At 43.2% G+C, this 14,181-nt stretch overlaps 1 protein-coding gene across 4 annotated transcripts in view; it reads left to right on the top strand.

Annotated features, from left to right (window-relative positions):
* Positions 1-14,181, top strand: part of LOC144785622 (acyl-CoA dehydrogenase family member 11-like) — a 684,407-nt gene that overhangs the window by 160,876 nt on the left and 509,350 nt on the right. For 3 of the 4 annotated variants that reach the window (XR_013601998.1, XM_078664431.1, XM_078664429.1), the window contains exon 3: positions 10,207-10,332. The exons of the other annotated variant lie outside the window; for it this stretch is intronic. Coding sequence is in view for 2 of the 3 variants with exons in the window: in XM_078664431.1 (XP_078520557.1) it covers positions 10,207-10,332 (126 nt within the window). In the remaining variant the exon portion in view is untranslated. The remainder of the gene's footprint in view (positions 1-10,206; positions 10,333-14,181) is intronic. 4 annotated transcript variants of the gene reach the window in all.

The following is a 14,181-nucleotide window of genomic DNA, read 5'->3' as shown; positions in this document are numbered from 1 at the left end:
ACCAATCATTTAATCAATCAATCAGAAAAACTTTATTCGGTTTTTGTTCGAAAAACCATAAAAGTTACACAGATACACATACATAAAAACAGTTGAGTTCTAATACATAATTTTAAAAGGTAACCAGTACCGCAAGATGAATCAGCTAAATAAATAAACATGCCTAAGTAAACAAACTTTACACATCCATACAGATCCTAGATTTCACAGAAGCTTTTAAAAACCCTCCTATAAAAAAACAGCAGTTGCAGGAACACAAGAGCCGGACGAACCTGTCTAAATTTCATTATTTTTAAAATAGGAACCAGAAAGTGCTTACGGGGAATTTCATATAGTCTGCATAAAACCAGGAAGTGAAGCAAATCCTGTGGAGACTTTCCGTTGCAGCCGCAGGGAGCTAGCACTTGACCTCTGTTAAAACCCTTAGGTCAGGCGAGCAAGAGGTGGAAGAGGTTCATCCGAAACCTGATTAACAAAAACTTCTCATATGTTGACAGAGACCCCATAAGATAAGGTTCCGTCATCGGAGATGTCTTAAGCATTAAATACATCCAAACACTAGGTTTCTGCACCTCCTCAGCTTCCCTTTCCGTTTTCCTTAAAGACAAAAAGGCTGTCTTAGTTAATTCCACATCCTTCTTGGTGATGACGTCAGGTTTGGAAAATAGATCTCCCCGCCCTATCCCTTCAAAACTTCTTTTAATATATCTAAGCCAGGGGATACGGGCCGAGTTTTCAAGGGACATACACTCTCTTAGAATCAGATGGTTGAGAGTTAAATCTTTGTTCAGCCAACACTTTAGCCAGAAGATATGGGGTTGCAAAGCAAGAGCATCACTTAGATAGGGGACCCCTAGTTTCTCGTGGATCGCTAAATAACAGGTTCCATCTGGAACACATAATAAGCGTCTCAGAAAGTCATTCTCCACTACCTGGAGGGACTCTACAGCAATATATCCCCAGATTTCACTATCATAGGTAGCTATGGCCAAGCTTTTGGCTTGATAAACTTGCAGCATAGCTCCTGGTGGTTTCTTCCCTATTTTAGAGGCAAAATTGAAGATTGCTGTATTTACCCGAGCCAGATCCCCTATTTTCCTCAGTATTATGAACCCCCAAGTAGGAAAATACATTTGTTTGGGGGATCTTGGCGGGGCCTACACTAAAATGAAAACACTTTTTTGATTGTTGCCCCGCTTTCATGATGTAGGACTTAGAATTATTAATTGCCAAGTCCCGATCAGTCATCTAGAGAAAGTGGTTATAAGAGATTGCAAACCCAATTCGGTCCCGGATATGAGGACGGTGTCATCCTCATATAGCTGAACGGGGATACCACGCTGTCCTACACAGGGATAACCAACTCCAGTTGCCCTTAATGCACTATCCAGTTCATTTATATAAAAATTAAATAAAAAAGGGGCCAGAATGCAGCCTTGCCGGACTCCCTTCTTGATCTCAATGACCCTAGTGACCTGCAAATCCTGTGAGAACCTGACATTAGCTTTATTTGATATATGCTGGTCATCGAGAAAATTGACAATACTGTTCTCCACCCCCATTGCCCTCATGGACTGCCACAGTTTGTCCCTGTTTACACAGTCAAATGTGGATGACAAGTCCATGAAGGCAAGATGGATGGTTCCGGGGCGAACAACAGTATATTTGCTCAGTATCATGGATAGATTAAGACACTGAGCAATGGTAGAGAGTCCCGGCCGGACGTCCGACAAGATCATATGCTCCTCTGCTCTTGTTGATAATCTCTGTAAGAGGATGTGTCCTACCACTTTAACCACTGAATCAAGAAGCGAAATCGGTCTGTAACAGTGGTACTATTTCTGTTGCCCTTCTTGAAAACAGGGAATATGGTAGAAGAAGCCCAAGACTGGGGACAGCCATTCTTTGCCGCTGCATTAAATACTGACTCTAGTATCAGGGCCCAGATCGGGGGTCTGATTTGAATAGGTCTGGGGGATCCCATCTGGGCCTGGAGCTTTAATAGATAGCCTCCCAGGATCTCACCCCTTTCAAAAGTTACTACAGAGTCCTTCCTGTCCCGGTTTTCTCTATGATTAGGTTCAAGAGGGCAGTCAACATAGATTTAAAGTGAAGTACCCACACCTCCTCTGTGATGTGTGAACCAAGACCCCCCTTCCTGATCAAAAAGGGGAATGTTCGCAACACTCCAGAACCTCGAGCTGTTCCTAAGAGTGCTAGAGTTAATCATCTCCCTCCAGGCTTCTTCCTTCAGGGCACCCTTCCGTTTCGCCAGGGCTGACTAATATTCCTTTTGACAGGCACAAGCCTCAGATTGAGTTCTTGGGTTAGCTGACAGAGCTTCCCTCAACCTCTTAGCTGCTTTGGAGCAATTGGAATCAAACCATCTGGGACCATGTGAGGCGTTCCCTCTGGCATGAGCACATAACATTTCACCCACTTTTCGCGCTATTGACTCATATGCACCAAAAATCTCATTAGGAGGGGACCCTTCAGTTATACATAGTGTTAATTCATGTTCACAAGATATTTTTACCTTGTTATAAAAATCTATCTGGGGACACCTGGGACCATTTTAATATACGCTTTCCATCCGTCGGTCTCAGTGCACCCCTGTTTGGAGCCTCATCAATCTTTGCTGATAGTGGGCCCATCATGTAAACTGTTAATGCATTATGGTCACTGAATTCACTTTCCACAATATTAAAACCATTGAAAAAAGATTGCAAAGAAGAGGAAATGAAAATGAAGTCAATAAATGACCCCCTACCGTGCCCTTTAAAAGTTGGCACAGGAAACTTCGTGTGCAGGTCAGTTAAAGACATCATGGCCACCATATCCATTTCATGTAGCATGTTGTTCAACAGTTCCCCCTTGAGCATGATGTTCAAAGTGAAAACCCCTCATTCGGGGGCAGCACAACTCCGAGATGCGGGATGTTGTTGGATTACCACAGGGGTGTATATTAAAATCACCAGAAACCAAAAGGTTATGAAAATTAGGGCCCAAGAATTGTTTTATAATCGCCCCCAAGGTAGTAATGTTACAAGCCTCGTACGGACAAGCCACAGAATTATAAAAATTAACAATTCCCCATCTGGTATCCCCCCTTTTGGCTGACAATGCTAGGATTCCTGGGTGTGTAGTTGGCATCACCTGTAACTTACAATCAACAGCCACGGAAATATAATGACTAGACCACCCTTTGGTCTTCCACTCACAAATGGAGTGGCCAGAACAAAAAAGGCCTTGTAACCTTCCAGAAATAGGTCGCAATCCACTGACCACGTTTCTTGGAGGCTAATTACAGTGAATTGCTTCACATAATGCACCCACCGTGGATCTTGGAGCTTGTTGGCCAGGCCTGCAATATTCCAAGATAGGAAATTGTTAGGCCTCACAACTGAGTGCCTCACAGCTTCCTCCCTTGGAGACTGAAAACGTGAAACTGGCTCTGGCCCAGAAGGTGTAGGGAACCTCAGTCAATCACAATCCTCCATACCAGTTAAAGCAGCAAATCTGTTGTTTAACGCCAGTGTGGGGACGGTACCAAATGGCCTTTCTGATTAAGGAGGTGGGTAGACCATAGAAATAGGCTGTTGTCTAGGTGCTAGTCTATTTGACCACCCTCCTCGGTGACCCCAAGGCCATTTTCGGGCATATACCTATAAGGGACTGGCTTGTAAAAGTAGCCCAGAGGTAAAGCCTTAATGACAGATCCTGTCATTATGTGACGTCCCTAGATAAAATACGACCCGCAGTGTAGGGGTTATCAAAATTTACAATAAAGCAATCACCAGTGCCCAGTTTACGTGAGCTCCCAATCCAGCTGACCCTGTGCGCAATGAGAATGTTTTCAGATACACGGGCACCCAGGGTAGTATTGTGTGTGAACCAATGAGTTAATTTATTTATCAGCTGCCCGTTGTCTTCATTCGCCCCATTGGGGAGGGAGGGAACACTCCCCAAAACCACTACATATGGGGTGGATTCGGGTGGGAGGTCAATGGTTGGGAGACTCGTTAACTGTAGGACCCTACCCTCTGGCCTCCTTTCCCTATGTGGCACAGGGGACCCCGCTCTTATAGAAGACTGGTGTGAGATTGCTGGAATATGTACACTACTGCGCCTAATGCTATTAGAACTGTTCTTGTCTAGCACCTCGCTATTTACTGCAGGCCTCACAATAGGGCCTACCCCTGCTCCTTTACACCCAGCTGTTTTGCCCCCAGTGGCTGTATGGTCTTTGCTTGTGGTTGTGCTAACTGGCGGGGTAACCGGAGGATTGCAACTAACCAGCCCTTGAATAACCTAACTTCTACTGAACTTATTTTTTGAAAACTTGGATCTAGTAAGGTGGACAACATGGTATCGAGCCTGCCCCAGAAATTTCCCTCCCGAATGCTGTCAGTGAACTGCCCTAACATAGTCTGATTCATGGAAGTAGTGACCCTCTTTGCAAACACTTGTAGAAGGGACAGCTAATGGTTTCCTTCCAGATGTGCCCTGTGCAGATTTATTTGATTTCAGTAATCCTCGACTCTTCCTTTTCATAGAGGGGGATTCATTGGTACAAATTGATTTTAGTTTTGTTCTACCCTCTAGTTGTAGCTTTAGATTCAACAGGGCTAGTTTCTTGCTCCATAGATGAGCAGGAAACGGAGTTTGTCACTATAAGTCGGACAACAGGTGGGGACTGACTCATGGAGATACATCCTGGTTGGAAACCGCCAAAGAGTCAGGAAATGCAGACTGACTCATGGAGATACATCCTGGTTGGAAACCGCCAAAGAGTCAGGAAATGCAGGGGTTAGGGAGAGTCTACCTCGCGAGGGGTGGGGCTCAAGGGATAGCCTACGTTCAGCTTGTTTTATTTCATTAATGAGGGCAGATTCTGCCCTCAATATGAAGGCATCTAAAGTTCCAACCACACTTTTCCCCAGGTTTGGCTTCCGCTTGTTCATGATTGACTACCTCTAAACACACTGAGTTATTTACACAGGACCCTAATAAAATTCAAAACCGCTTTTAAAGGCAAAATGCCTAGTGCAATGTACAATGTGTAAAATTCAATACAGTACTAAGACACAAACTAATAAAATAACAGATGTAAAAACCCATCAAGACCCTATTTTTGCGCTAATAAGTGCTTATACATTATTTAGCAGCAATAATAATAAAAACATTTAATCAGTTATAATAGCACTAAAGTGGAACGTGCGGTACAGGATCCTGGCTCATAGGACAAAGTCTAGGCCCATGTATCTAATTGGGCCGAGTTTAATATAAAGGGTTTAGTCGGATGTATGACGTTACAACGCATACTTTTACAGCGCCTACCTTTACAACGCATTTTTTACACCGCAACATCCATTACAACGCATACCATTACAACGCATGCCATTACAACGAATTCTTTGAAACTACCTTTACAACGCATTCCACTACAACGCATACTACATTTACAACACATACTATTACAACGCATAACATTACATTGCATGTAAGGTAAGTGTTGGATAGTGTAGGGGTAAAAATTACTATTCTAACTCCAGGGGGTGCAACAGTAGGGTAAGTGTTGGATAGTGTAGGGGTAAAAATTACTATTCTAACTCCAGGGGATGCAACAGTAGGGTAAGTGTTGGATAGTGTAAGGGTACTATGTGTTGTAATGCTATGCGTTGTAATGGTATGCGTTGTAATGACTGCGTTGTAATGGCATGCGTTGTAGTGGTGTGCGTTGTAGTGTCATGCGTTGTAATGACTGCGTTGTAAATGCATGCGTTGTAATGGATGTTGCGTTGTAAAAGTTTTGTTGTAATGGTGGTGCGTTGTAAAAGTTGCGTTGTAAAGGTTGTTTCCCGGTTTAGTCACACCTTGTTCATTAGAGCATAATACGTTGGGGATATGCAAATAGCAATGCAACACCAGTGCTGTCAGCCAGCTAGGATGAGTTACATCAGGAAGCCAACAGTACCTGCAAGCAGACTCCAAGTCCTACACAAGAGCCCACAGCCGCAGATGAAAGGGATTAGCCCTGCCCTGCCTCTTCCTGGCGATGATGGGCAAGGACGGGCCTGCCGCAGGAGGTCAGCAGCGCTTTTGATGAGGCTGGAGGCGCTGTTGTGACAATGCTTCCCCACGCCGGGCAGGGGCTGCTGGGAATTGTAGGCTGTTTCCCTCACGGCAATGTATGAAGGTACGGAGCCGTTCCCCTCACGGCGTTTGGAGGTGTTGCCCAAGCCGTTCCCCTCACGGCGGTGCGGTGGTCTCTCAGGCCGTTCCCCTCATGGCAAGTAACAGGCGCCCATGATCCCATCCACCTATCTCACAATTCTTGCTGGAGATGCAGACTCTTTGTTATGGAGTGGGTAGTGAAAGGATAAAAGTCTTTGATGGCAGAGCATTTAAAATGTACTAAAATTAATATTGAACTTTAAATTAAAATATCATTATTACATTGCAAATAACTTGGAAGAATATCTTCAAATCAATACTGAGAGTGTATTTCTATTTTTGTCACTCTCTTTGACATGCGTGAATTAGTGTAACAAAATTATGCCCCCCCTACAGATACAAGTTATTTGGTTGTATGTATCCTTATGTCTGTCTGCAGACATCAGTCAACATATTCATATAAGGGTTTCTGCAGCTTTGAGCATTTCATGATCTTCCTCTTAAAGTTTCCCATCTGCCCTTGGGGTTGGTCTCATTCTGTTATAGCTCGGAGCCTCCAGTTTAATACTCAGTGTTGCAGATATCCTAAAATCCTGCCACATGATTGGTGCACATATCAAGTCCCTATTCTAGCTCACCTTACATTTTCGTGGCTGGGCATGCACACCCCCCCCCCCACCCTTTTCAACTGTCTGGATTCTCCCATCCCATATCATATGTCCTACCTTTTCATTATGGCTCCCAACACACTTATCTTGGACCTACTCCTGGACCCCTTTTTTAGGAGTGTTTGGGTAATGGCCCACCCTACAGTATGGAGCCAAAATCAGATTTTTCCCACAGAGGATAAACAACTGTAATCCATCCAGCCCGATGAAAATATAATGACCTAGCCTCTAATTTTTCCAGAGCCTGACTGGTAGTCTTTGCCTCTGGTGACAGTACAGGCACACATTTTGACGATGGAAGATCTTTTTCTGGATAGCTATTAAATGCATGTGTAAAAAGTTTTCCCTATGCTACACCAGACACTTAGGGGTCTATTATGATGTCGGTTGGATCGCCGCTGCCCGCATGGTGGTGGCAATCCGCCCGACATCATCCCCTGACAACCTCCCATTACCCCCCGCCATATTATGATGGTGGGGGGGACTGCGGCGGACAGGAAGACCGTCTGCCGCTTTTCCACCCGATTAACGAGTCGACCAGGCGGAAAAGGGTTGAATATGGTGGTGGTGTCTGCTAGACACTGCCATCCATATTTGGATGGCAGTGGGTAGCAGCATTTCTGTGGCGGCAACGCCGCCACAGAAAGGCATGTGGTTTCCTCAGTTGAGGGCCTCTTGCAGGCCCCCAGGATGTTAGGGGGGTGAGGGGACACATGGGGGTACCTATGGTACCTCCCTGCATTTGCATGGATGATGTGTCAGGCACATGCCTTTTTTGTATTGCGGCGGGTGCTGCTGACAGCACTGCCTGCCGCAATGCAAAAAATTGGAGATGCTCCCACTAGTGTGGTGGGCGCATCCCAATTGCCCATGCGGGACCGCCGCACCCTTAGCGGCGGTCCATGGGCCCGCCAACATAATAGACTCCTAATTGTGCTTTGTAAAAGTTTATCCTTTGACCAACAAGGCTGAGCGAATTGCAACATTCTTCTCAGGCTTTTGTATTTCATTCGGCTGTTTAACAGTCCTGCTGTGCTGTTCACATTGATACGCAAGGCATACATTTGCCAAAAATTTGTATTGTCTTGATGAGGTTGTAAGACTTGTCAGCCTTAGGGTGGTCTTCCCCCAAGCTTATTGCCTTTGCCCTCCACTTTTTGTTGAAATTCTTTTTGTTGAGTCTAGGACTCTGAACGTTATCACTGCTAACCAGTGCTAAAGTACATGTGCTCTCGCCCTTAAAAATGGTCAAATTGGCTAACACAGAATTAGCATATTTCATTTACTCATAAGTCCCTTGTAGAATGGTGTACCTTATACCCAGGGCCTTTAAAATAAATGCTACAAGTGGACCTTCAACACTTATTGTGCCACCTACGTAAATAGCCCCTAAATACATGTCCTATGTCTGCCACTGCAGCCTGAATGCAGGTCTAATTTGACTTGGCAATATAACTCTCTTGCCCAGCCTGAATCTCCACTTTTATTGCATTTAAGTCACTCCTAAGTTAGGCCCCAGGTAGCCCATAGGGCATGGTACATTGTAATTAAAAGGTTAGACATGCACTTTAGGAATTTTCCACTTCCAGAACATGTAAAACTTAACATTTATTTTTCACTACTGTGAGGCCTACCTCTCCTATAGGATAACATTGGGTTGCCTATTTACATTTATTTGCTAAAATTTGATTGTGAAAAGGTAACATTTCATGTTTGGTGTCTGATAAATTCTATTTAAAAATCACCTTTATCATTAAAGTCAGATTTTAAGTTATCATTTTGAAAATCCCACTTTTAGAAAGTTGGCATTTTCCTTCACTATTTGGTGCCTGCAGTCTGTTCCTGGGTCACATAACTGGGTGCAATTGGCATTTGGAGTTGTTTATTCCTCTCAGACAGCCACGCAATAGGGGCAGAAGGTGTGCATGGATGGGCCATCAAATGGCAGGTTTGGGTAAGAGCTGGGCATAGCCCCACCTGCCCTGCCTTCACTCAAAAAACTTGTCACTGATGCATTGTGCATGCAGATATTCAGGAGCCAGGACAAGGGAGCCAGGGAATTCAAGCACTTCAAAGTAAATCCTCCAGACACTTCTACTTCAAGGAAGGCACCACATTAAAAAATATAACCCTCAAACCCAGTCTTCAGTTCACCCTATGGACCTGCGGAAGGACTCACTGCCTGCTGCTGTGGTCTGCTTTGTACTCCCCAAGACTGCTTTGCAGCACCTTGAAGGACTTCTTTGCTGCCTGGAACCTGCCTTAAACCCTCAGAGGCCTGCCCTGCTGCTTGTGCTCTGTTTCATCACTTGAACTCAGGACTACCAGAGTGACTCCAAGGGATAGTTGTCTGGCATTCAGAGCAGAGCCTCAGGGAAAGAAAAGGCTCCAACCATCTTGAACATGCACCCTGGAGCCAGCCTAAGTGAGTCCTAACCCCCAGGTGGTGCCCCACCAGTCCTGGACCCTTGGTGGTGGTGCCCAGATAGCCAAATGCCAAAACTTGGGACTTATAATTTGTTTTGCTAAAACATGCTCTGAGAACCGAGGGGAGATTGAGGCCAACCTGCTCATTTAATCGCCAAAGGTGCATCGCCATTCAGCCTGACTTTGTAGCTTTCACTACGTTCTACTCCGCAGTATCAAATCCTGTTCAGCAGCCCTTTGCCTAAGGGGTATCTGGTCTTGTGGAACTCTCGTCTGCTACAGCCTCCTCCTTTGTCCCGCTGGAGAGTTTCAACTTCCAAAAAAAAGAGTCCAAACGTAGAAATCTTCACTGTGACTTCATCCAGCGGCTCCCTAACGATTATGTCTACTCCTTGGACACCACCTTCAGGCTTGCCCTGCAGAACTTTACCTTCTCAGAATATTTCCTTCAAAGTTTCTTCTACGTTCAAAGGTAAGTGCTGACCGGGACCAAACCATTTCTTATATCCGACTCAAGCTTCAACAATTTTGGCCATATTTTTCGACTTTGACTGGGTCTCACTTAACTAGATGTCTGTGAATGGCACTTTGTTCTTTTAGGTGCTTACACTTTATAATTCCAGTTCTACTGATTAGATTTTTGTCGTTTTGGTGTTAAATAATTCATATAAATTTACAATTTTTTTCTAAATTAGTGTGGGACTTTCCTTGTGTTATGTTTTCACTTTATTGCTGTTTGTGTACTTTACACATTACCTCCAAATTATGCCTGACTGCTTTTTGTGCCAAGCTACACATATGTTTAATAAAATAACTAGCTCTGTCTTTAGAAGAACTGCCACAGTCCAGTTACATAGTAATGGCATGATCTGTAATGCTATTATCCAAAGCAGGTGATGGTCTTAACTTATGCTAACTGACCTTTTTTGATTAGATTGCCCGAGAGTATACCGTGCAAAGAGCTTTAACTTCAGTTGGATTCCCAGTGCCCAGACCCTTACTGTACTGTGAGGATACAAGTGTCATTGGAACAGAGTTCTACATAATGGAGCATGTACAGGTAAGTTTGTCTAGACAAATTAGAGTAGTATTCATGTGGCCATCAAAAGATTATGCGTGCTAACTCTTTCTTTGTCTCTCTTAATCACCCTCTCTCTTTCTTTCTCTAACCACCACTGTCTCTGTGGTCCTCTTTTTTCCTTTATTATTCCTTCCACTTTTTCATTCTGTCTCCATTTTACACACTTTTTTTCTCTCGTTCTTTCTCGCTCCTCCTCGTTAATTGTTTTTTTCCCCATTTTATTGCCCCATAAAGAAAAAATAATGACATCACCATTTTCTAATATTAATAAATCGGTAATCATTTGCAGAGCACAGAGGAGCATTATATAAAAAGAAAAGGAAGAAGGAAAAAAAGAGAAGAGAGGAATCTTACCACCACTATCTCTGTGGTCCTCTTTTTTTCCTTTGTTATTGCTTCAACTTTTTCATTCTTTCTCAATTTTACACACTTTTTTCTCTCGTTCTTTCTCTCTCCTCCTCTTTTTCTCTGTTAATAATTGAATGTTCATGTCAATAAAGTTTTGTATCTCGCCTTAAAGCCAAATAGGAGGTATGTTTCCCTCTGTTACGAAGAGTCAGCTTTCAGTACTTTCTTGCCTTTTAAAAAGAAATCTTAGCCTGGTACCAGTTCAGCGTTCAGAACCCTGGTTCACCATGTGCCTTCTTTAACTGGTAGATGTGGCTCCTTCAAATGACACACAATAGGAGCTCAGAACCTTGGTATCAGTAAGACTACATGGGGTCATTTGTAATCTTGAAACAAAGGTAGACATTTTTATCACAGATTAACACTTGGAGATAAAGGCCACCAATGGTGCAGAAAGCATGATTCAGACTTTCTTTCTTTCTTTACCTCATAATAATATCTAGTTCCTTGAGGTAGAATCAACATTTCACATGTGTTGGCTGCTAACACATGCCCGAAGACCTGTGAGTGAGTGTTTGTGGTGTAAAAGACATTTAACCAATGTACCAATACAATTACCATTGAAATACTTCCATAACTACTCCTTTATCAAAAGTGTTAAATTGAAGATTCAAATATTGTTGATTACTCTGAGAAGAGTATGTCACTTTAAGATTTCAAGAATTTTTAGAGATGTTAACACCTTCAGTCGAAGAAAGGCAATCACACTAAGTGACCCCCATTTCAGTTTCTTGTTTTTTCTTATGTGGCTAGGAGACCCGTCACCGGCTTTGTAGGATTTGCTTCTTTTCACAAACTCCTGCTACTGATTTTGACCTGCATGCATTCTTAGCTAGTGCACCTTAATAAAGGCTCACTACATCCGTTGAAAGCTTTCTTTCCTAGAAGAGTCACACTAATATCCTCTTTTCTGGGCATCCCTGTCTTGATAAGCAACTTCCAAGGCTTTTTCAAGGTAGTTGAATGCTAGTTGTCATTCTTTTGTTTTAGCTTCAATTTATGACTTCTTAAGGTTTTAGTCCTCTCTTCTCCTCAATTTCCATCTGATATTTACTGCAGTATCTATGGGGTTCCTTAGGGAGAAGGGAATCATTTCTCATAATTGAAAGACTTAAATATCTTCTGACGAAAGTGCGTCCTCAATATTTGTTTAAAAACATACCACCTCAGTGGAATTAAAAATAGAAAATCTACACCCACAGAGCAATATTTTTGTAAATGACATCTAGGTAACAATACTTATTGATATTCTGACATGCAACCTTTGAGCAAAAAGAAGATTAAGTGGGAACATTTTTGGCTGATTGTGACTTTTCACAGGTCTGACTGTTTCCAGGCAATGTTTGGTCACTAAACCAGAGCAGTTCGAGAAGAGGAAAGCCCCAATAATTGATGGTTTGTCCATTGGCATTGATGAATGAAAAATGTATTTGCTATTGGTTGGTGCCATTCACTCTTCATTGCTCCCTCAACTGGTCCTTCTCCATAGAGATGGTGGATGCTAGACATTGCTGGGATGACTTGAGTAGGGTTCACTAAACAGATCTTCCTCCTTTTACAGTGCACAGTGGTTTTCCTTCTCTTTAATGGATACCAGGCCTCTACAGCAATAAACTGTACATTTAGCATCCAGTTCCAACAAAAGGTCTACATTTCTATTCTAAATACTTAAGAGCTGTAATAATAGAATGGAGATTCAGGTTTTCTCCTAGGACATACTGCTTGAGATAGTTTATTTGGTAACAGGGCCACCGATGCAAGTGCTGGTCCAATTGTAGTTGGTGAAAAAACAAGTTTTTGATTATCTGGGGATTAGAATTGCGGACAATTTAAAATGGCATCTGCACATCGAAAAAATGGCCTTAAGCCATAAGCGGGTTATGGGTTTCATTGGGAGAGAACCCCGAGCCTCAATCTCCAGACCTATTGCGCCCGCCCTGGAGATCTATGCCGCAAAAGCAATAGGCTGTGCATTATATGGAGCCGAGCTCTGGGGCTTCAATAATGTAGATGCCCTTGTGACAGCTGAAAATTTTTTTTTAGGGAGCTTGTTTCACTTCCCAGGGGAACCCCTAGCCAACCCCTTTGGAGCGATCTGGGCCGCCGCTCAATTAAAGATCTAATAGGCTTACGCCCTCTTCTTTACTGGGGTCGCCTTTGGCGTACCCCAGAGCTTTCCAGCTATGCCGATGGACTAAAGGAAGTAATGAATCTGCAGGGTTCGTATAAGATCGCCTGGTTAGCTAACATCAAAAGACTTCTTTTGTCCACTGGCCTTAAACCTCTATGGGAGTTAGGGGCCCCGCTGTCCAAAACGGCAATCAAGAGATTTTATTGGGCATGGATTGACAATCAAGCTCGTAGAGATCCCAATCAGGGCAGACTGACTGATGAGTTTCACCAGCACAAGACAGTGCCACGTCTCGAGCCCTATCTGGATTTTATCCAGAAACCTAGAGATAGGGCTCTTTTCATTCAGTTTAGAGTGGGAACCCTCCCCGTCCACGAACGTACAAACAAGTGGAAACCTCCCTACCAAACGTCTGCTGATTGCCCATTTTGTGTTGGGGTAGTTGAAACCATCCCGCACTTTTTCTTTGTGTGCCAAGCTTATCTCAAACCGAGAATGAAATAGTTAAGACCTGTTTGTCGACAGCTAGAGACAAGGAACCATTCAACCGCCCTCAGAATTCTTCAGTCGGATGCAAATACTACGCTAGCATGTGGGGTGGCCAAATATTTAAGCTGGGCTTGGCTGTTAAGATCAAAAGCCTTACGATGAATTGGCATTGTTACACCTTCTGAAAGATGTTATTAGATCCATATTTTTTTTTAATAATGTATTTTTATAATATTTATTGTATTGTAACTTCATCAAAGCTGATTCTTGGTTTAATGTCTTTTTACCATTGTATTATAAAAATGATTGCTAGTTTTAACCTTTTATCAGATTATTCCCTGTAAGAAACGTATTTTTAAGTGTGATGTGCTTTTTAAGATATTTCATATCGAAATAAAGCTTTGTTAATGTTAATGTTAATGTTATATGTGCTTATATAGCGCTCGGCTGCCCCAGCGAAGGGGCGTCCCGGCGCTTTCTGTGTGAGTCCTTGAGCGGGGGAAAGGGACAGAGGGATTAGTGGGGAGAGTGCCATATTAACAGAAGAGGTGTGTTTTGATTGCTTTCCTAAAGGATAGCAGGTCCTTCATTCCTCGTATCTGGTCTGGGAGGCCGTTCCAGAGTTTAGCGGCCAGATATGAGGAAAATTGAATTTTGCCTTGTCATGTGTCCCTACGTGTTCCCCATTATATGTTATATGTGCATGATCGATATGCATATGTTCCCCCTTGACCGAATAAAGACGCAATTATAGTTGTGTCCAACGTTAGTATGCCAGTTTCCAGTCCTCGTGAAAGCAA

This window comes from Lissotriton helveticus, chromosome 10 (assembly GCF_964261635.1).
Source record: "Lissotriton helveticus chromosome 10, aLisHel1.1, whole genome shotgun sequence".
Classification (NCBI taxonomy): domain Eukaryota; kingdom Metazoa; phylum Chordata; class Amphibia; order Caudata; family Salamandridae; genus Lissotriton; species Lissotriton helveticus.
Note: the sequence above shows the minus strand (reverse complement) of the source record. Positions and strands in the feature narration are given on the sequence as shown.